At 40.9% G+C, this 21212-nt stretch overlaps 1 protein-coding gene across 6 annotated transcripts in view; it reads left to right on the top strand.

The window, feature by feature from the left end:
• LOC138751253 (tomoregulin-1-like) overlaps positions 1-21212 on the top strand; it is a 292118-nt gene that overhangs the window by 165501 nt on the left and 105405 nt on the right. For all 6 annotated transcript variants that reach the window (XM_069913308.1, XM_069913311.1, XM_069913310.1 and 3 more), the window contains one exon: positions 12659-12788. In XM_069913308.1, coding sequence (XP_069769409.1) covers positions 12659-12788 — 130 coding nt within the window. The remainder of the gene's footprint in view (positions 1-12658; positions 12789-21212) is intronic.

Raw genomic sequence — 21212 nt, 5'->3', positions numbered from 1 at the left:
GACCTTGTCATCTTTTAGTTCCATGGGTAGAGGACTACTCTGATCATTAAGAGGACTAATTTTGTCCTTTGCTATCTTTTTCCTTTTAATACAACTAGAGAAGCCTTTGGGAATATCAATGAATCTCTAATTCACTGCTAGAGCAAGATTTTATCTCCTCCTCACCCCCCCCTCTCAATTTTCTCTTTAAGTGGTTTCTTGCATTTTTACACCTGAAGTATCCTTTTGTCCCTTGCTGCTTGACACCTCCTTTTTTTAAAAAAAATTAGGTCCAAACTATCTAACAAAAACATTTGCTTGACTGGTTAGTCTTGCCTCTAATTCTGACAAGAATATGAAAACTCTGCTCTCAAAACTTCACCGATGAAGGCATCCCACTTACCAGGGAAACCTTTGTTAGAAAGCAACCTGTCCCAATACACAGTTGCCAGATTCTTTCTGATACCATCAACATTGGATCCTGGAACATCCACAGAACCTCTAATCTATATCTGCAGACATCATGGTTGAAGTAAAGACACAATGCTGGAGAAACTCAGGGCAAGGGGAGGAGCAAGGTCCCAAAGGTAGGAGGTATTAAGTGGACAATTTGGTGGGGTGTGGGGGGGAAAGAGACAGTACACCCACAAGCAAGGGGAGGAGGGATAGCTCTGAATGGAGAGGGAAGGGGTGAAAAGATGATAAAAGGAAAGGGAGGGAAAATGGAGAGGAGGCTAGCAGAAACCAGAGAAGTTGTTTATGGCATCCAGTTGAAGAGTCCCCACACAGAAAATCAAGCATTGTTGTTCCTCCAATTTACAGGTGGGATAGTATACAAGGCCACATAGGAAGCATCAGATGCAATAGATAACCCCCATGGATACACAAATGAAGTGTTGCTTCACTTGAAAGGACTGTTTGGGTCCCGAATGGTGAAAGAGGAGGTCTAGCCTCTGTATCCAACACATTATCTGCTGTAATTTCCTCTCCTTCTCATCTCTGCCTTCAGTAGGGACTGCTCCCTCCATGTCTCCCTTGTCCACTCATCCCTCCCCCATACCTTCCCTCATGGCTGCAGGAAGTGCCACACTTGAGCCCATACCTCCTCCCTCACCACCATTTGGGGCCCCCAATCAGTTCTTCCAATTGAAGTAACACATCACTTGTGTATCCACAGGGGTTACCTATTGCATCCAGGGGTCCCTTTGTGGCTTTCTCTTCAGAGACTGGATGCAGACTGGGAGATCACTTTGGTCTGTCAGCATCAGTGACCAGCAACTCCCAGTGGCCAACCTCCAATTCTGTGCCCACATCCTTGCTCATATGTCCCTCCATGGCCTCATGTACTATTCCACCAGGACTACCTGTAAATTGGAGGAGCAACACTTGATTTTCTGTCTGTGTACTCTCCAACCTGATGACACAACATGATTTCTCCTGTTTTTTTTAATATAATCAGCTACTCTCCATTCTCCCTCTCTTACATCTTTTCTCCAGCTCCATCCCCTTCCCTCCTCCTCCTCCTGTTTGGTGTTGTAACCTCCCTCCCTCATCTACCTATAACCTCCTGCCTTTAGGACCTTGCTCCTTCCCTCTCTCCCCCCCCCCCCCCCCCCACAGCACCTACCAACATTTTTTCATACCTTGATGAAGATCTCAAGCCCAAAACATTGGTTATGCATCTTTAAATAAAGTTAACCATTTGACTATCTGGGCTTTTCCAACATTTTACCCCTAACCATTAAACCTCCTTCCACTATAGAAGTAAAGATGGTCTGCAGGAGCTTCTGTGTAACAGCAGCATTACTGCTGGTGCAGACTTTAGGAGAGTGAGGAGCGGAGACCAGCTCTGCTTCACGGTATCCTACTGCCCAGTCCTGATGCTGTTGGCTATATACAGGCTTTAAATGGCCTGTTAAAGAAGCTGTTGGGATTTTTAAATAAAAATTAAATCCTGCAACCATGTGGACTCTGTCCAATATAATGACATCTGTGTTGGGAGTGTCCCATGAAAGGTTGCAGACTCAGGAGGAGCAGAACAGACTCAAAAACAGGGAAAACATCCCCTGCTGAGAAGGAGAATCATAGATGATGAAACAGGATGGTAACCACAGCAGCAGACCACTGGGTGGCTGAAGGACCTGTCACATTTGTGGCCCGAAATGTGAAGTTAATAAAACATTAAACACAAGTTTTATCAGGTAAATTTCTTAGTGGCTTTATTTTCCCGTTTCCTTTGTTCTCTTGCTTGTGCTCTTATCTCCCTCTCATACCACGTGACTTCCGGTACATCTCATACATATTCATTATCATGACAGGACCCACATAGGCTGTGGGCACCTGATGACTTGTGGTCAAAAATCTCATGCAGGTCGTGGGCTGCTGGAGTTTGGCTCATGGGATCCAGATATCAGAACTGGATTCAAGAGGGAGTCATGGGCAAGGTCTCCCAAAGGGCCTCAAGTGCTGAAAGCTTCCTGATCATATCAGAGGCTTGGGTCTGGAACTCCAGTTTGAACTAGAGTCTGAGCAGACACTATGTATCTCTTTTACTTACCTTTTTTCTATTGTTAGTGATGCTGGACAGTGCTCATTACAACTTTTTGGTTGCCTTACAGCAGGCAGTAGTTGAGGTATGTCATGTATATTTCTATGATTAGATGACAATAAAAGGAACCTTTGAACTATAGGTCAGTTTTCTCCCTCGTTCTCTTCTGAACGAGAGCTAGGCTCCGTGCTAGAGACCTGACCACTGTGGCTTGTCCATGGTAGATCATTCTTTTCAACAGTATCCAACATAGTATACATGTTATTGAGGCTCACAGCCAAAGGATTATACTGCCCTAAATTCCTTTTCCCACACCTGAAGTTCACCCAGCCTCCTAAGGGCACCTGCTTCCCTGTAATTCCTCTGCCTCCCAAATGATCCAGAGATCATCCGGCTCTAAATCACTAAGGCTGTCTGTAAGGAGCTCCAGTTGGATGTTCTTCTCACATGTGAAGTCATCAGGAACACTCATGGCAGGGTGGCCATTTCCAAATCTCCAGTATAGAGGACATCCCTCTAAGCTGTACACGCACGCAACTGGAAGTGCTGTGCGCACATTTGAACATGCGTGCACACTGTCCATGTGCATGCACACACAGGTTAAAGGGAACGCAATGCCAGAAAACTCAGATTAAAAATTCATCCACTGTCTCCAATTCTCCCTACCTCTACTGCATTAGCGAAATGTGTTTTAAATGTATTTTTTATTGAAGTTTAAACAAACATTTCCATAAGATGCATCTCAGATATTATACACATCATATTTTCCACAATTAGCCATATAATATTTATCTTTGGTATACACTTGTAGGGAGAAGAAAGACAGAACAAGAAAAAGTATATACAAGTAGGGAGTGAAGATTTTTTTAAAATCATTGATTGAAAGAATAAGGTCAGGCCTATGAAATATTATGTAGTTAAACCATTTTTCACCAGAATGAATCAAATTGTTCCAATTTATAATTAACAGATGCTGTTATCTTCTCCATTTTATAAATGTCTATTATAATTTCCTTCCATGTGTTTAAAGTTGGGCTCTCCTGCAGGGTGTAATAAAGTATCTTATCAGGTTTTTCCATGCAAGTTCCCTCCATTTCTATGAACTGGTACATTTCCATTGCTTGATATTATTTTAAATTCTTCCATTCACTCAATGCTTAATGTATGAAGTTGAGTATGTTTTAAGATGTGACAGACCTTTATATACACTTGAAATACCATTATTTTAATTATATGCTTCCAAAAAAAAATCAAGCACGTACTTTACATTTTTAACTGCTATTAACATAATTTGCATGATCTGCAAATACCAATAAAAGTCTTTTTCCAATATTTTGAAATGCTTAAAGAGAAACACTTATTAGAAAATTTAAAAGTTGAATCAAAACAGTTACTCACCCACCTTCAAAGATCACAGTTCACAAACTCCACTTGCTGTCATCAAAGATCATTTGCCCCACCAATACACACTGCACTAAGCATTCCCGACCCAAATTCTTCCCAGTCACTGTGCAGACCCATCACACATGCACCAGCCAGCTCCAGTACTGAAATCTAACACATATGCACAAGTTCCAGCTGGCACATGCACACAAGAAGAAACATGGCCACACAGGGCCTTCAGACCCCAGGACACCGCAAATTAACAGGTAAATACTGTGTCCCTTTTCGCAGATTATGCCCCTTAATTTGTTCCCCTTTTGGGGTGTATGGCCTACACCACCAAATGAAAGGCAAATTAATATCCAGCTTGAGGTGGCACCAGACAGAGGACAGAGTCTTCAAAAGCTAGACTGTCCAGCCTAAATGCAGACATCTGGCCACCCTAACTTGGTGTCCTTAATTTCCCACATCCTACAAGATGAGCATACCACCACCCTAGCTACTATTCACACTACTCACTCAGTGCAATACAGACAAGACCTCAGGCTGAACCCTGTTCTCCAATCAGGCTCATATCACTGCCAATACCTGCATATCTTCTTACCTAAGCTTCCCAACCTACTTTTATACTGGGCCATTCTATAGTGACTGCTCCACTTGAGCTTCCCTTCCTTTAATTGGCTGCAGTTAATTAGTTAATGACAGCCACCTTTTATTGCCACTTTTTAAAGTCTCCCTCTCTCACTCCAAATCCCATCTGCAACTGAGCTCCCTATATCTCCCAATGTTAAAATTCCTTCTCACAGTTGGCTAGCTTTTATTGTATGTTTTGGAGCTTTAAGCTGCCAGACTTTTTTTTTAATCTTTGCTCTAGAAGGCCCACAGTCATCTCCTGTATGGATACTGTGGCTGTTTCAGACGAGATCAGTGACTAAAAGAGAGCAGACAAATATTCAATTTTCCATTGATCCTCCAGTGCTGTGACCCTCAGTATTTCACATATAGATTCTGAGAAGATATTGCCGCAGATGTATGTGCCTATATAGCTCTTCAAGGATTGCCTACGCTGAAGAAGTTCTCCTTTCCTATTTAACTATATTATCAATGAGCAGTTTATAATCACAGTTGCAGAAAAATCAAAGAATGTGTACTGATGTTGCACGTAATGATTTCTGATTATAAAACCATAAGAATTAGGCTATTTGGACAATTAAGTCTACTCCATCATTTGAATAATTCCTAATGGCTTTTTCCTCTCAGAAAAATGTCCTGCCTTCACCCCATAATTTTTGACCCCCTTACTAATCAAGAACCTATCAACCTCTGATTTAAAAATACCAAACTACTTTGCCTCCATCATCATCTGTGGCAATGAATTCCACAGAATCACTATCCTCTGGCTGATGAAATTTCTCCTCCTACTTGTTCTAAAAAAAAAGCTGCATTTTGGGATGTGATTCTTTGTCATATCATCTATAAACCAATATTAGTCCAAAACCTAATTCACTTTCATGTTACTTTCACCCATTATCTCTTGGTTAATTCCACTGCCTCTTGTTTAATCAATTTTGAAATGCTCATCCTTATCTTCAGGTATCTGTACATCCTCGTCTCTCCCTTTATGCTGTAATATCTTCCAACCCCAACAGCTTTCCATGATATCTGAATTTCCAGTTCTAACCTCCGGAACACACCCACCATTTTTGTTCCCTATTGCTGTCAGTAGGCTTGCCTCCAGGTGCTAAGGAACTAAACTTTGGAATGCTCCCTCTGAACACTTCTACCTCTTCGCCAGTTCCTTGATACAGATTATAAATCCTACTTAATTGTCTCAGCAACCACTCCAAGCAAAGGGCATTCATATTTGTGAGAATGATGTACATGATCAAATGTTTATTTTAATAAAGCTTATTGAAGAACAAATCTTGATCAGAACACCCTGCAAAATTGTTTCTCTATTGAAGAAATTTAAAAAAATACAATTGGGTTTTTAATTCAGAAAACATAAAGGCTTTGATGTAATGTCATATTCTAATGACAGCACCTTTAACAGCTCAGGACATGCTTAGCACTACAGTGAGTTGTCAACCTTGATGCACACTTGAGTTCTGCAAAGCAGCTTGAACTAACTACCACTAAAGTGGAAGTATTACTGGTGAGGCAGTGGAGAATAAATAGAAAACATTGCTTCAGCCTCAAGGAAGAAAGATTGTGAACAGAAGAACAGTGGCAGTAATTGATTGACATTCTCCCCCTAAGCCCTTAACCAGGATTTTTGATTTGTTCAGGCAGCTTAGTCTATCCATCTGACATGATATTTTGTAACTTAACATCAAATCATTAACATAAGTAGTAGCTAATAATCTCAATTCAGATGTGCCATGCTGTTTTAATTGGTAACATTGCACATTTATTTGTTTGCAGAATGTTGTGTAATTATCTGCAAAAATAGAAGTGAGTAAGATGGGGTGATTAAATGTTTGCACACAACTCTGTTCTTGCTTTATTGCTCCTTCCCAAAACATAAGAGTTCCAGTATGGTGCTGTAGTTCTTTAGAGGTGTACCAGAGCTCCACTAATCCCTTCTCATGGACATCCAGAACAGTAAATAGTAAAAATACATTTTTCCCCAAACTTCTATGTTATGGGCAAGATTCTAAAAATGGTAAATTGCAGAGTGTGTGAATAAATAGCAGGCAAATTATATTTTCCAAACTGGGTGTTGAAAAGTTGTGATAGAAACCAATAACCTTCCAGCATTTTACAATGTAACAATAACTTGCAATTATTTAGTGCCCCTCATTTTTCATGAGGTGTTCGTGTTATCGAAAAAAATACTGAAATAGAAAGGCTATTATCCATGTTTGTGTTCTAGTCATGTTTGAACTTTATCATAATGTTTATCCATTAAGTTTTTAATTTTTCATAAAGTCGTGAGGTAAAAATTGCTGCTGAGTTGCCTTTGAATTGTGTTTGTGTACAGAAATGAGTTGCAATGTCTTGGACCATGTATAACTTACAAGGAAAAAGATTTTGGTAGACTTGGAATCCTGAAAGTGGAAATATTACCAGAGCCTGATCAAGTGCATTCTTGGACTTTATGGGAAGATAGATATGTTGGTGTGGGACTGATGTTGGAATTATCATGGTTGACCACTGGGAAGTCTTTGCTATTGCAGCAGACAGAAGGAAGGTGCTCAACAAAACAATCTCACAGTTTCAGTCCAGTTTCTCTGATGTAAAGGAGGTCACATTAGCAGTACCATTCCCACTCTGTCATGTCTATCTATGGCCCCATGCACTGCCAAACTGAGGCTATCCGGAAATTGATGGAACAGCACCTTGTATTCCGTCTGAGCACTGTCGAACCAGATGGCATTAACAATCCAATTTCCATTACATCCCTCCCCCAAGTCTCTCTCTTTCCCTTTCCCTCTGTCTCTTATCCTCCAACTCTCCATCCTCTTCCTCTCTATTCAGAACACTACCCTCTTCCCTATCACTTCTCAGCTTTTTTTCTCTTCTACCCTCCCACCTGAATCACCTTTGACCTCTTACCTGTTACCCCGTGATCCTCCACCTACCCCTTTCTCTCTCCTTGCCTCTCCTACCCCCTTGCCCCACCTTTTTATTTAGGTGCCTGTCTGTTTTTTGTTCATACCTTGATGAAGGGTTTAGGCCTGAAAGATTGGCTACCTTGTGCTTCCTATAGATGCTCCATGAACTGCTGAGTTTCTCCAATATGTCTGTGTATTGAACTACGCCACCACTTCAATGCCCAAAACCGAAAAATCGGTGTATTCTTATAATACATAGTGAGAAATTGGTATTCAGATTTCAGATTTATTGTCAGAGTACATACATGATATCACATACAACCCTGAGATTCCTTTTTCCTGAACACACGGCAGAATTACCACTAATTGGTAGTGCAAAAATTAAACTGTACACAGCATAAACATGTAAACAAATAAAAGAACTGTAAACTGATAACAAATGTAAACAAACGAATACAGAGAGAACAAATCAATAAAGTACACAAATAAGTCCTTAAAGAAGTCTCTGATTGAGTTTGTCGTTGAGGAGTCTGATGATGGAAGGATAGCAGATGTTTCTGAACCTGGTGGTACAAGTCTTGTGAAACCTATACCTCTTTCCTGATGGCAGCTGTGAGAACAGAGCGTGTGCTGGGTGGTGTGGGTCTTTGATGATTGCTGCTATCCTCTGATGGCAGCATTCCCTGTAGATGTTCTCAGTAGTGGGGAGGGTTTTGCCTGTGAGCTCCTGGGCTGTGTCCACTACCTTTTGGAAGTCTTTACGGTCAGGGGTATTGGTACTCCCATACCAACCGGTCAGCACACTTTCCACCACACCTCTGGAGAAATTTGTCAGGGTTTATAGTGTCATAGCAAACCTCCACAAACTCCTGAGGAAGTAGATGTGCTGATTGCTTTCTTCCCGATGCCATTGGTATGTTGGATCCAGTAAAGATCCTCTGAGACAATGACTCCCAAGAACTTAAATTTGCTCACCCTCTCCACCTCTGATCCCCCAATGATCACTGGATAATATACCTCTGGCTTTCCTGAAGTCAACAATCAGCTCCTTAGTTTTGATGGCATTGAGTACAAACTTGTTGGTGTACCATTCAGCCAAATTTTCAATCAATTGACATAGATATTCCTGTAATATCTCTGAAAGGCAATATGCAGGTCTAGCAAGTGATTAAGAAAGCAAAAGGTTTGATGAGGCTTATTTTGAGTGGAATTGAGGATGGGGTAAAGATTGCTTAGTCCATTCATACAAGGGTTGGTGTCATCAGAGCCAGATTGTTCTGCATAATTTTGGTCTATTTAGCTAAAAATATATGCACTTATTATAGAGGGAGCACAGCTGATCTAATTTACATTAATTTCAAGTATCTGAATGTATAAACTATCCACATCACTCTGAGATTGACTTTATTTAATTGATATTAGCCCCCATTCACACCACCCATTATATCTGAGATAACCCGCCAATATCGCAGGTCAAAATGTGCAGTGTGAAATGACATAACTGGGCAGGGTGAGTAGATTTCAATGGGGATCTCATACTTGGAGGGAGCAAGTGTCAGAGCCCAGCCAAGTTAATTTACCAATCACCTTCTGGTGGTGTGATATGATCAGGTATAATTAGTGATGTCAGCACCTGTGTGCATGCGTCACATTGGCAGGAAATTTGTCAGTGTTTGCTCTAGTTTTAAATTGGTTTTCAATAAAAAGTCAGATAAGCCTCCATTTACTTCTACGACTACACAACTCAGCCGGCCTATCTGCCTCCTCCTCCTCCCTGATTCTCCTCATGTGCTTCGTAAAACAGATGTCTTCTTCAGCCAGTTTCCAACGCAGCATTGATAACTGTGCTGACAAATCTTAACTGGTTTATAATACAACCACAGTGTTGCAGGGCCAGCATTCAAAGATCAAATCCATTCTCCATTACTAACTGCACATAGACTTCTATGTGACTTCCGGTGACTACGTACCACATCACTCACAATATCATCACTGGAGACAGGACCCCCTTAAAGTACCAAGTTGCAGAATTACCTGCAAATAATGGTGTGGTGTGAAAGGCTCATGGTGTCAGCTTGCCCTGCAAATTTTCCCATTTCCTAGGAGGGTTGGCAGTGAGAAAGGGACTACTGATAACCATCTCACGTAATTATATTTCTAGAATGATTTTTGAAGTAAATGTTTTCTTTGAACTCAGCTGTGAAGCAATGAATATACACAGAATACAATATTTATGTATACATAGAGGGGGTAAATTAGCATCATTAGATGTGCCTTTCTATGCTATTAGAACCCATTGAGTAATTATTGTTGCATTCCCATCAATTTCCATTAAATTAAGATCATCCTTTTTTTGCAAAAAACAGGACAAATGCTATTCCTCAGATTAGATAAGCAGCCTATATCCACTGAGAAATCAAAAGGAATTTTCTTTTGGAATGCAGCTTGATCCAATTAGTGAGTTAATTAAACTAGTGCCAGAGCTGAGCATGTCAGTAATGAATAACTCAGCAGATCTAGGTTTCACCCTTATCCCATCAGCAATCAAAGGCAAAGCAAGGCCAGTGTCCAGTCGCCTAGCTTAAGCAGTGAACAGTTGTAGTATTTGTGTTAGATCATACAACTGAGACATCTTGTGACCAACTCCACATTAAGTTTGAGAGAGCATCACTGGGCACATTGAAGCTGGGTTTCAACCAGATTTTGGGCTTACCCTTTTACTCAATCATCAGTGAATGTATGAAATACTCTGTCTTAGAAGATGTTTCAGGAAAAGAAGATAATGTGTGGAAAATTGAATCAACATTGTAGAAGGGAAACTAGGAAATTATAGGCAAGAGAGCCTTACATCTGTTTTAGGGAAATTATTAGAGAAGAGTTTTAGGGGCAATATTTACTCATATTCAGATAAGCTTGATTTGTTACAGAATGTTAGTCTGTCTTTATACAAGGAGGCCTGTCTCACAAATAAAATTGAATTAGTTGAGGAAATGACAAAGATGATTGATGAGGGTAGGGGAGTGGATGTTATTTACGTGGACATTTACCCCCTCCATAAATCTTCGTCCGCGAAGCCAAGCCAAAGAAAGAAGAATAAAGCATTTGACAGGATCCCTCACAATTGGGATTCACAGTGAGTTGGTAAGTTGGACACAGAATTGGTTATGGAAGACTGAGGGTACTGGTGAAGGGGTGTTTCTCTGATTGGACAATCAAAGTTAAGATTAGTAAGTTTGTGGATGACACTAAATTTGGTGGAATTGCAGATAGCAAGACATTTGGAAATAAAGCAAAATATTGATCAGTTGGAAATTTGTGCAGAGAAATGGCAGTTGGAATTTAACCAAGGGGGGCACAGTTGGTGTAGCAGTTAGCATGATGTTATTAAAGCATCAGCGACCTGAATTTGAATCCAATGCTGTCTGTAAGGAGTTTGTACTTTCTCCCTGTATTTGTGTGAGTTCTCTCCGGGTGCTCCACAAATATACGAGGTTGTCGTATAATTTGTCGGTTAATTTGGATATAATTAGCAGCGTGGGTTTAAATGGATGGAATCAGTTCTACTATGCTCTAAATAAAATTTAAGTGTGAGGTATTAAAATTTGAGAGTCAAATGTAAGAGGGGTATGTATACAATAAATGGCAGGACTCTTAGGAACATTGATGGTACTGAGGGATCTTAGAGTGCAAATCCATAGTTCCCCAGAAAGTGGCAACAAAAGTCGATCGGACAGAAAAAAATGCATCCAGCAAACGTGTCTTCTGGCAGACATGGGGAGTATAAAAGTCAGGATGTCATGTTGCAGCTATATAAAACTTTATGAAGGTCATATTTTGAGTATTGAGTGCAATTCTGATCATCCCTTTCCAGGCAGGATGCATAGGGTTAACATAGAGTCCAGAAGTGGCTTATCAGAATGTTGCTTGAATTAGAGCTTTGGCCATCAGGAGAGGTTGGACAAACTTGGACTATTTTGTCTGCAACAAAGACTGAGAGGTAGCCTGACAGAAGTATCCAAAATTATTAATGCCCAAGAGGGAGTAGATAGAGTTGTTTTTTTTTAAAACTTTATTTAAGATTTTATAACATGAATAAAATGGAAAGTTACAGTAAAAAGATTAAACATAAGATAATAAAAATTACAATACTACATCGGCAGACTAAATAAACTAAACCCCCCCCCAAATTAGTACACAACATTAATGACCTAGCTTAAAGTTAGTCTAACCCCACCCCCCCAAAATAAAGAATGAAGAGTGAAGAGTTAATAAAATGAACAATAATTATTTTAAAAAAACCCTTACACAAGAAAAAAGATAAAACATAACAAATAAAGATACTAACATCAAAAAAAGAAGAAAAAAAATAAAAAAAATTATCAATACTAAAATATCAAACTTAAAAACATATTTAAATCAAACTTAAATGCATATATTTAGCAAACGGAGTCGACTTCAACCTATAAAAAGACATTCTATCATGAATTGAAAAAGATATCCTTTCCATAGTCAAACAGAACTTCATCTCCAAATACCACCTATCTAAAGTTAATATATTTCTATCTTTCCAAGTAAGAGCTATACATTTCTTCGCCACAGCTAAAGTTAAATAGATAAAAGAAATCTGATAATCTTGTGGGCCCAAATCAATTAATGATTGCATATTCCCTAATAAAAATATACCAGGATCTAATACAAGACAAGTATTATATAAACTATTAAATATAGATTGAATACCCTTCCAAAACTGTTGCAATCGATCACAAAACCAAACAGGAGTAGATAGAGTTGAGAAAAATAAACAGGGTTGAAATGTCAAATACTAGAGGGCATTGGAAAAGAAAATTAAAGGAGATGTGGAAAGCAAGATTTTCTCTATACAGGGACAGTAAGCTGTCTGAAACAGGTGGCCAGGGCAGATTGTGGAAGCAATGTTCGATATTAACTTTACCAGACATGTGAACGGGCAGGGAACAGCAATATATGAATCAAGTGCAGGCAGGTCATATTAGTTTACATAAGCATAGAAGTCAGCAGAGAGATTGTGGGCTGAAGGGCTTGCTTTTGTTAGGCTGTTAATCCATCTTATCACTAATATGTTGTTTGAATCTAGTTTCAATCTTTTTAGAAGAAACATATAATGATGCATATAAATGTATATATAAACCAAACTAACCTTTGTATTTTTCAGTGTCATAAACATTACATCCCTGTTTGTGCATCCAATGGAGACACTTACCAGAATGAATGTTTCATGAGACTAGCTGCATGCAAGTATCAAAAAGAGATCACAGCAGTCGCAGACAGCTCTTGCTATACAGGTGAGTGTTATGGAAGTGTTAAGGTTCTGTTCCTTACAACTGTGATTATTGGGATTCAATTATTTAAACACTCTGTTGAAGTGAAAGTATCTACTGATAGATATCCATCTGAAAGGCTTTACTAACCAAAGTTAACAATTATATCTTCTCGATCTGTCATGAGAATCAGTACAAGGGAGAAGACAATTACCATTCAATCTGTGCGATACAAGTACACTGATGAGCAGGAGGTGAGGTTGAGGCTCAGGGTTCAGTCATTTTCTCAATCCCTATAAATGTGGGGTGACAGGAACGGACATGATATTCCAAGGGACAAGTTTTCATATGGACTTCTAACTCCAGCCACATCCAGGAGAATAGTTGGATTTGGAATCCGAACGCCAACCAATCGGAAGTCCAAGTCTTCACGGAGAAAAAATATATATTTTGTGCTGGAACTCGAATTGAGTCAGAAATAACTTCACCATACATGAAATAATGAAGAGTCTGGAAAGAATGGGTAATGATGACTGTCCCTATTAGTGGAGGGTAAAGAATTAGAGATTGCATACACAAAACCTGCAATGCATTGCTCGCACACATCACGAAACCATGGTCCACTGTGGCTTCAACATATGGTGAGGAAAAATCTGCAGGACAACTCAAGATTCACTTTATTGTCGTTGCAATAAAACAAGTGTCATATTACATGAAATTGCTTTTGCCTGCTCTAAGGCAGACAGATTCACCATTGACAGAAATTTCCTGAAGCTCCTCTTACTGTCTTAGAAAGACAAAGAGAAGCAAAAGAGAGACCCCCCCCCCCCCCCCCCACCAATATAACCAAATGTTCGTAGATTCACCTCCAGCACTTCCTCATCTTCCGCAGCTACACATAGTCCAGTTCAAACCATTGGCAACCCGAGCTCTAGATCCAAACCTCTGACGTGATCAGGAACCCTTCAGCACCTTTGGCACCCCCTCACATCCCGGTTCCTATACCTGGTACCCCTCAGCCAGTTTTGAGTCAGTCTCCAGCAGTCCGCAGCTTGGTGCGAGTCTCTCAACAGCATTCTCCAGCAGCCCACAGGCCTCCATGGTTTACTCACCTCAAATCAACTGCAGCCCGTCACACATGGCGAGTCTTTCAGACACAGAGCCCCCTGACTGGTCCACCACCGTGGTCACCATCCCATGGGTCATCTCCTCTCTCCTTCTCAAACAGGGGATGATCTTCCTGTTTACTGGTGCCCTTCACCAGTCATCCATTCCCCTGGAGTCTTTAACCTCTCGTGGCTGCTGCCTATCATAGGCACCTCCATATTGGGCACAGACCCCACATGTGGGATATTAAATAAAACTACGATTGACTCCTTTAACAGGCCGTTCAAAGCCTGTGCTGTACTCCCAGCAGTTGACTGGGCAGTTGGACCTCGCGGAAGTGCTGTATATCCTCTCCTCACTCCCCGTGGGTCTGTACCAGCGGCAGTGCTCCCATTGCAATGGCTTGGCAGCACTTGCGTTCATCAATGACGAAAGGGCTGAAGGATGGAACAAGTAAGATGCTCAGCTGGAGAGGTAGTTTAGACAGAATGTGCTGAATTGCTTTGTTTGCTGCTGTAAGGATTCACTGATTCTCTAACGTGAGAGAAATCAGAATTACTGTTAATGCCTTTCTCTTCAGTGGTAAAGAATAAATAGAACAGGAATATTTAGTCTATTTTCAACCTTGGGATGATCCCATCCAATTCCCAGATCATTTATATGCAAGACCATAAGATCTAGGAGCAGAAGAATGCCATTTGGCTCATTGAATCCATCATGAGCTGATCCATTCTCCCACTCTTCCCCACTCCCCTGTCTTCTCCCCATAACATTTGATACCATTACTATTCAAATAGGGGATTCGTGGCCATGTGTTTGCCAGTTTGTAGTTGATGCTTCAATGGCATTAACAAAAGCAGCAGCAGCCAAACTCCTCTGGCTAGGTGTAGAAATTGTACCCTAAAGGATCAGCTTTCATTGGAATAATATTTGATATCGTTGAGATGGATGTTTGAAATATTTACAGTGCCTATCACCTGCCCAGAACAGTGTTCATATTATGACTGCTTATTGGCTAGCTTTAATGGGGATTTCAGTCAATGTGTCACATATGATCACAAAGGAACATGGAATGAAAGGGGCAGATAAAAAGGGGCATTAACATCAATCATTTGGATTTTATTTTCAGTTTCCAGAAGAGATAATAATAATACTGGGATCAGTGTTATCAATTATGTTTTTTTTACATAGAACTTGCGTGATTTTTCCATTCTGAAGTGTCTCCCTACCTTCTGGAAGTGACCGTTCACACAGGAACGACCAAAACTCCAAATATCCATATCACACTGCGCGTTTAGACAGGTACTTGAAGTGCAATATTTAAGGAGGCTGACTTCCTATTCATTAGCCCATTGTCCATGTATCGCCTGCAGTTCAGTTTAGACTGCAGGTATTCCAGGAAATTTACTGGGGGTCCAGGAGGTAAAATAACAGAATGGGAAAGGCACCCTCCTTCCCATTCCAACCTTTTTACACAGCATGCATTCCGAGAAAATGGCAATCATTTCAACTCAGCAACTGTGTAAAAAAACATAACTGTGTATACTGTTGTGCCACATGGTTCATATTACAAATCTAGAGAGATCCAAAAAAAATTTGTTGTGTTCCTTTTAAAGAAATGCATAAGATTGAAGCACATATCAGAGGGCAGAGACCCTTCAGAGGTATGTTTCCATGGATCTTGACACCTCCTCCAATGCTGCTTCCTGCTGCCCCCCCCCCATAACCTCCGTAGCCACATGGCCGCCTGTTCATTCCAGTGGTGAAACTGAGCTCCAGGCATCCAAGTAATTCTCCTTGGCCTCTGGTTCCAAACCCTTGATACGATTAGGTGGCTGTCAACCCCTCGGCTCTTTGGGAGCCCTGCTCAGCATTGTCACTCTCACCACCCGCTTTCCCAATACCTGGATCCCACGAGCACTGGCATCTTGAGTACTGACCTCTCTGTGGGTTCTCTAATTTTTAAAAAAAGATACTTTTAGCCACATTCCACAGACATTTTAAACTAGTATGTGATGACCAGGCAGTCAGACCCTGCAGGGACTACTGGAAGATGCATCTCCGCTCCTCCGAGATCTGCCCCAGCAGCAGTGCTGTCATTCCCCTATATACCCAATGCAATTGCAATTACATTAGATTTGTGCAAATCAGGGACTTCTTAGACCTAAATTGTAAGCCCTTCCTACACATTGAAATTGCCATTCTTGGTGTGATCTTTGGTGTGATCTATATCTTTTCATCTTATACCAGGAACTAATATACTACAATCATAGCCCAACAATAATATGATTCAATTCATTTAAATTCAGCATTTAGTATCTAGGAACTCATTATTAGTGTCTTTTCGACCCTTAGCTATAAATAATTCTGCTTCTACAGTTCTACATTTCTTTGTTCCATTTTACAGTTAAGATTATCAGTTTAGCTTATACTTTATACTTTGATCTATTCCACAAGCTTCAACATGAATTAGAAGCTGCTGTATCATCTCATGAATAACAATCTGCTCTTTTTTCACCAATTAACATCAGCTTGAATTCATTTACCGCACTCATCTCCAATCCAGTAGAGAATGATCACCACATTACCAGATGAGAGAGTGAAAGGAAATTTGTCAGGTAGAGGGAACAGATTGTTCAACTTAAACAAACATTAGGGTGGCCCCGGTAGCGCCAGCTATTGGGACCAGGATTCAAGTCCTTTGCTGTCTGTAAGGAGTTTATACGGTCTCCCTGAGTCTGTGTGGGCTTCCTCTGGGGCTCCAGTTTCCTCCCACCTTTCGAAACGTACTGGTGGCTGTAAGTTAATTGGGTGTAATTGGGCAACACAGACCGAAAGGGCCTGTTATGGTGCTGTATGTCTAAATTTTAAAAATTAAAAATAGATTAATGCAGGTCAATGGAGGTATGTAGAATTATAGTTTGGCATGGATTAGATGGGCCAGAAGGCATGTTTCAACGAGTGAGAGACGTATTGGATGGGTGGGGGGGGGGGGCAGGTTCATCCCCTAGGGCTGAAGTGGGCCCCTGGTGGTCAAGGAGGTCCTGTGCGGCCCATAGCTGCCTGGGGACAGGAATGTATGAACCTAACATAGGCATAGTTGTGGTTCATGTGTAGGAGGAAGACCTGCTCGACCAGGAGTTCGGCCTTATGTGTCTGTACGTGCTCATGCAGGAGGACCGGTCCTGGGGATGTGAGCCATGGTGGGAGGGACATGCCTGTCGCCGACTTCCTGGGGTATGAGAACAGACGTTCATGTGGGGTCTTCTTGGTAGCTGTACAGCGACCGAATGGCATGAAGTGCCTCGGGCAGGGCAGGCCGGTGGTGTACCACCACAACCAGAGCTTCCGACGCCTGACTCTGTACCCTCCTCTCAGCCTAACCCCCCCGCCACACGCACGCACGCACGCACGCACGCACGCACGCACGCGCACCAGCAGCTCCAATGTAGGATGAAGGGAGGGGTCGGAGTCAGGCATCAGGAGCTCTGGTGACACTGTGAGACCACGACATCTGTGAACCCCCACCCCCCCATCCCCCAACCAAGCTACACCCATGCCCAGGCTCCCAGGCAGGAGTGGGGACCTCGGGCTCCCGGGATGACCTCAGTGGGATCATTGGTGGCAGTTGGGAGGGGGAGTGTGAGCAGGCAACAACTTGGTCTGTGTCGAGCTCCAACTTTGAGAATATGGACACAAAGCCGGAAGAGCACCAGCAGAAACAAAGGCACGGGGAGACAGGAGCCCTCCAACCCACCAGTGAGTGTTCCACTGGCCTGGAAAGCTTCCCCAGAGATTGGCAGGAACAATGGGGATGTGTCGGGGATTGGCAGTGGCTTTGGGGACATGTCAGGTATTGGCCATGGCCAGCATTTTTTTGGTGAGAATTAAAGCCTTCCCTTTTTGTTTGTTGTTGTTTAAACATTGATGCAAGTGATTTGCTTTTGCTACTGTGTTGTTTTTAAAAAATGATCAGCTCTCTGAAAAATTCAGTCACCCAAAATAGGTCCAGTCCCGACCACTTCAGATAATTGGAGTTGTCACAGATATATAAACACCTCCTATTGTAAATGACTATCTTCTGGAGACATTGCTTCAGTATTCCTTTTCCCCAAGTAAATGTAATGATTGCATTTTTCTACAAACAGCAATGTTCATAGAATAATTTGTTGACTTAATAATGTGGGTAGATTGAGATAAAACTAGACTCTGATGGATAAATAAAACATGCATTTAGTATTGATATTGATCATTCACCAATTGTGTCACAATTTTTGTCAACTCTTAAAGAATATATGGTAGCTAATGAGGGAGTATTTCCAGAAAAGGACAGTTCAGAAGGCAACAAATGATGTTCAAGACTAGTAGAATAAATTCCATATAACAATCTCAGCAGGCATGCCTAAGATATGGTACAGGTACCTAAATCAATCTAAATCCCCCTTCAGTTAACATTAGCAAATATATCCAGAATAATTGAGATTTGTAGCTCTGTATATGAGATTGGACAGTGATTAAGGTTTGAGCAGAAGGAGGTTACTTTGTATGCAGACACATCAGAGGAGGAGATGGAATAAAAGAAAATGGATCACAGGATCATGGGATAAAGGAACAGAATGGGCCATTTGGCCTATCGAGTCTGCTCCGCAAATCCCCCTGAGCTAAACTGTTCTCACATCTAGTTCTAAGTTCCGGCCTTTTCCCCATATCCCTTTTTACCTTAACTAATTAGATACCTATCAACCTCCCCCTTAAATTCACCCAATGATCGTGCCTCCACAGCTGTACGTGGCAACGAATTCCACAAATCCACGACCCTCTGGCTAAAGAAATTTCTCTTCGTCTTTGTTCTAATTCTAAGACTGTGCCCTCTTGTCCTGAATGATCCAATCATTTACATTGCCAAGGATTCACAAAACAGTTCAATTAGTCATCTTCGGACTAAGGCGCAAACTGGTTATTCCCCTTTTCTTGATGCACTTCCCAACCTCTAGCTCCAGCATTGTCCCATTGACAGAACATACTTATTCAAGCAGCCATGCTCCATTCCATTATCCCTTGTGAGAATGTTCTAGTCAAGTGCATCTCACTCATGATGCAGCTTTTCACTCTCATAGTTATTTCCTCTGATGGGATTCCATTGCCGGAAACAGCTCCAACTTGATGCGATCCTTCTGTGCCAAATTTCTGCACGTCACCTTTTTTTGATGAGATTACAGAGAGATGATTGGTGAAAGAAGTAAATTTGTTGCATTGACATGGATTTTCAAAATCCACATGAAAGTTTAAATCATTAGCGTCATGTTTAAAAAGTTCATTGAAAGAAAGAGCAAGTAGTAAATCACTATTTTTACACTGAAGACTGGTGGACAGAAATGTTCCACAGGGATTGATGCTGTGACCAGATATTGATGTGATTTAGCAATCTAGACATGGGGATTCAGGGTAAAACCAACATTTGCAAATGACCAACTTTAGAAGTGCGAAGAATCTTCAATCTTTACTAATTCAATTAAATCTTTTAAGTCGTATCGTGGTACCAGACAGGGATGTTCCTCTGAGCCCATTATTATTTAATTTGGCTTTAGAACCTTTAGCAGTAGCTTTTCACCAATCGGCTGATAGCTCAGGGATCACAAGACCAGGAGGTGTTCATAAGGCAGATGACGTTTTGTTGTATATATCGAATCATGACTGATCGATCCCATGCATTTTATCACTTCTTTATCAATTCAGGCAATTTTCAGGATATAAATTAAATTTGCAGAAGAGCAAGCTGTTTGTTTTGGGTTCTTCTAGCTCTCTAGATTCCTCTATTCTCTTTTAACTCGTGCAGTGCAGCCGGAGCTCACTCTGGCACCTCAGGGGGCAGCTCCGGCACCTCATGGGGCCACTCCAGGCACCTCCTTGTCGACGTTTTTGGTGAGCTCCGTCACCTAAAAAATTAGCATTGCATCCTTGAGTTCAACTATCGAGGTATTAATATGACTAGAAATTCAATCATTTATTTAAAGGAAATGTTATTATCTTAATGAGTCATGTTAAGAAGTCCTTGACACAGTCGTCCCCTCTTTCGATGACATTTATTGGACACATCAATATTATTAAGAAGACTATCTTTCTTAAATTTTTATATATTTTTCAGGCTGTACCCATTTTTGTTTCCAAATCCTTTTTTGATTCATTGGATTCTGTCATATCTTTTTTTATATGGAAAAATAAATGCCCCCATCTTAGTCTTAGTTTTCCTTCAAATTTTTTTTTTTAAATGGGGGCTTGGCATTACCTAACTTTAGATTTTATTATTGGGCAGCTAATATTGGATACATTACTTTTTGGATTCATCACAGGGAAAATTGAAGTGCTTCAAGTTGGATTAATTCAGAAATTAAATCTACCAAAAAGTATTCTCTTCTTTCAATACTTGGAGTACCTTTACCTTTTTTGGCATCCAAATTAACATAATTTTGTTGTTAGACATACATTGAGAGTCTGGTTTCAATTATGAAACATTTTGGGTACCCTAGATTTTTATTTATTAGCCCTATTTTAGATAATTCCTTCTTTTTACCTTTGGTTGAAGATAGCGGTTACCATCAGTGTTAAATCTCTTGGTGCCTGCCACATTGACCACTGCCAGTGGGCTGATATCACCTCCAACCGTGCATCTTGGCGCCTCACAGTTCGGCGGGCAGCAACCTCCTTTGAAGAAGACCGCAGAGCCCACCTCAGTGACAAAAGACAAAGGAGGAAAAACCCAACACCCAACCCCAACCAACCAATTTTCCCTTGCAACCGCTGCAACCGTGCCTGCCTGACCCACATCGGACTTGTCAGTCACCAACGAGCCTGCAGCAGACGTGGGCATACCCCTCCATAAATCTTCGTCCGCGAAGCCAAGCCAAAGAAAAGAGATAAATTTAGGTATCCAATCTTTTTCAGATATGTTTACTGACCATATTCTTGTTTCTTTTGAACAATTATTCACCAAATTTAAAGTACTTAGACACTCGTTACATTATTTACAGGTTAGGAGCTTGTTAAATTCTTTAATTTTGAAGCTCCCGAAAGACCTGGAACCTAATATGATTGGGATGATTTATAATTTTCAACCTAATTATAAGGGGTGATATTTTTAAATTACTTGTAAATTCTAGGGATAGTTTCCTGGACAGAATTTAAAAACTCTGGGGACAAGATTTTCAACAGCCATTTTCTGAAACTACATGGAATTCTATTCTGAAACGAGTGTATTCATCCTCTCTTTGTACTAGATGTTCATTATTACAATTTAAGGTAGTAGACTGAGCTAAATTATTCAAGATACATTCTATCCCGTTC

Source organism: Narcine bancroftii, chromosome 1 (genome assembly GCF_036971445.1).
Source record: "Narcine bancroftii isolate sNarBan1 chromosome 1, sNarBan1.hap1, whole genome shotgun sequence".
In the NCBI taxonomy this organism is placed as follows: domain Eukaryota; kingdom Metazoa; phylum Chordata; class Chondrichthyes; order Torpediniformes; family Narcinidae; genus Narcine; species Narcine bancroftii.
The sequence above is the reverse complement of the archived record's forward strand: the minus strand, read 5'-3'. Positions and strand labels throughout refer to the sequence as shown.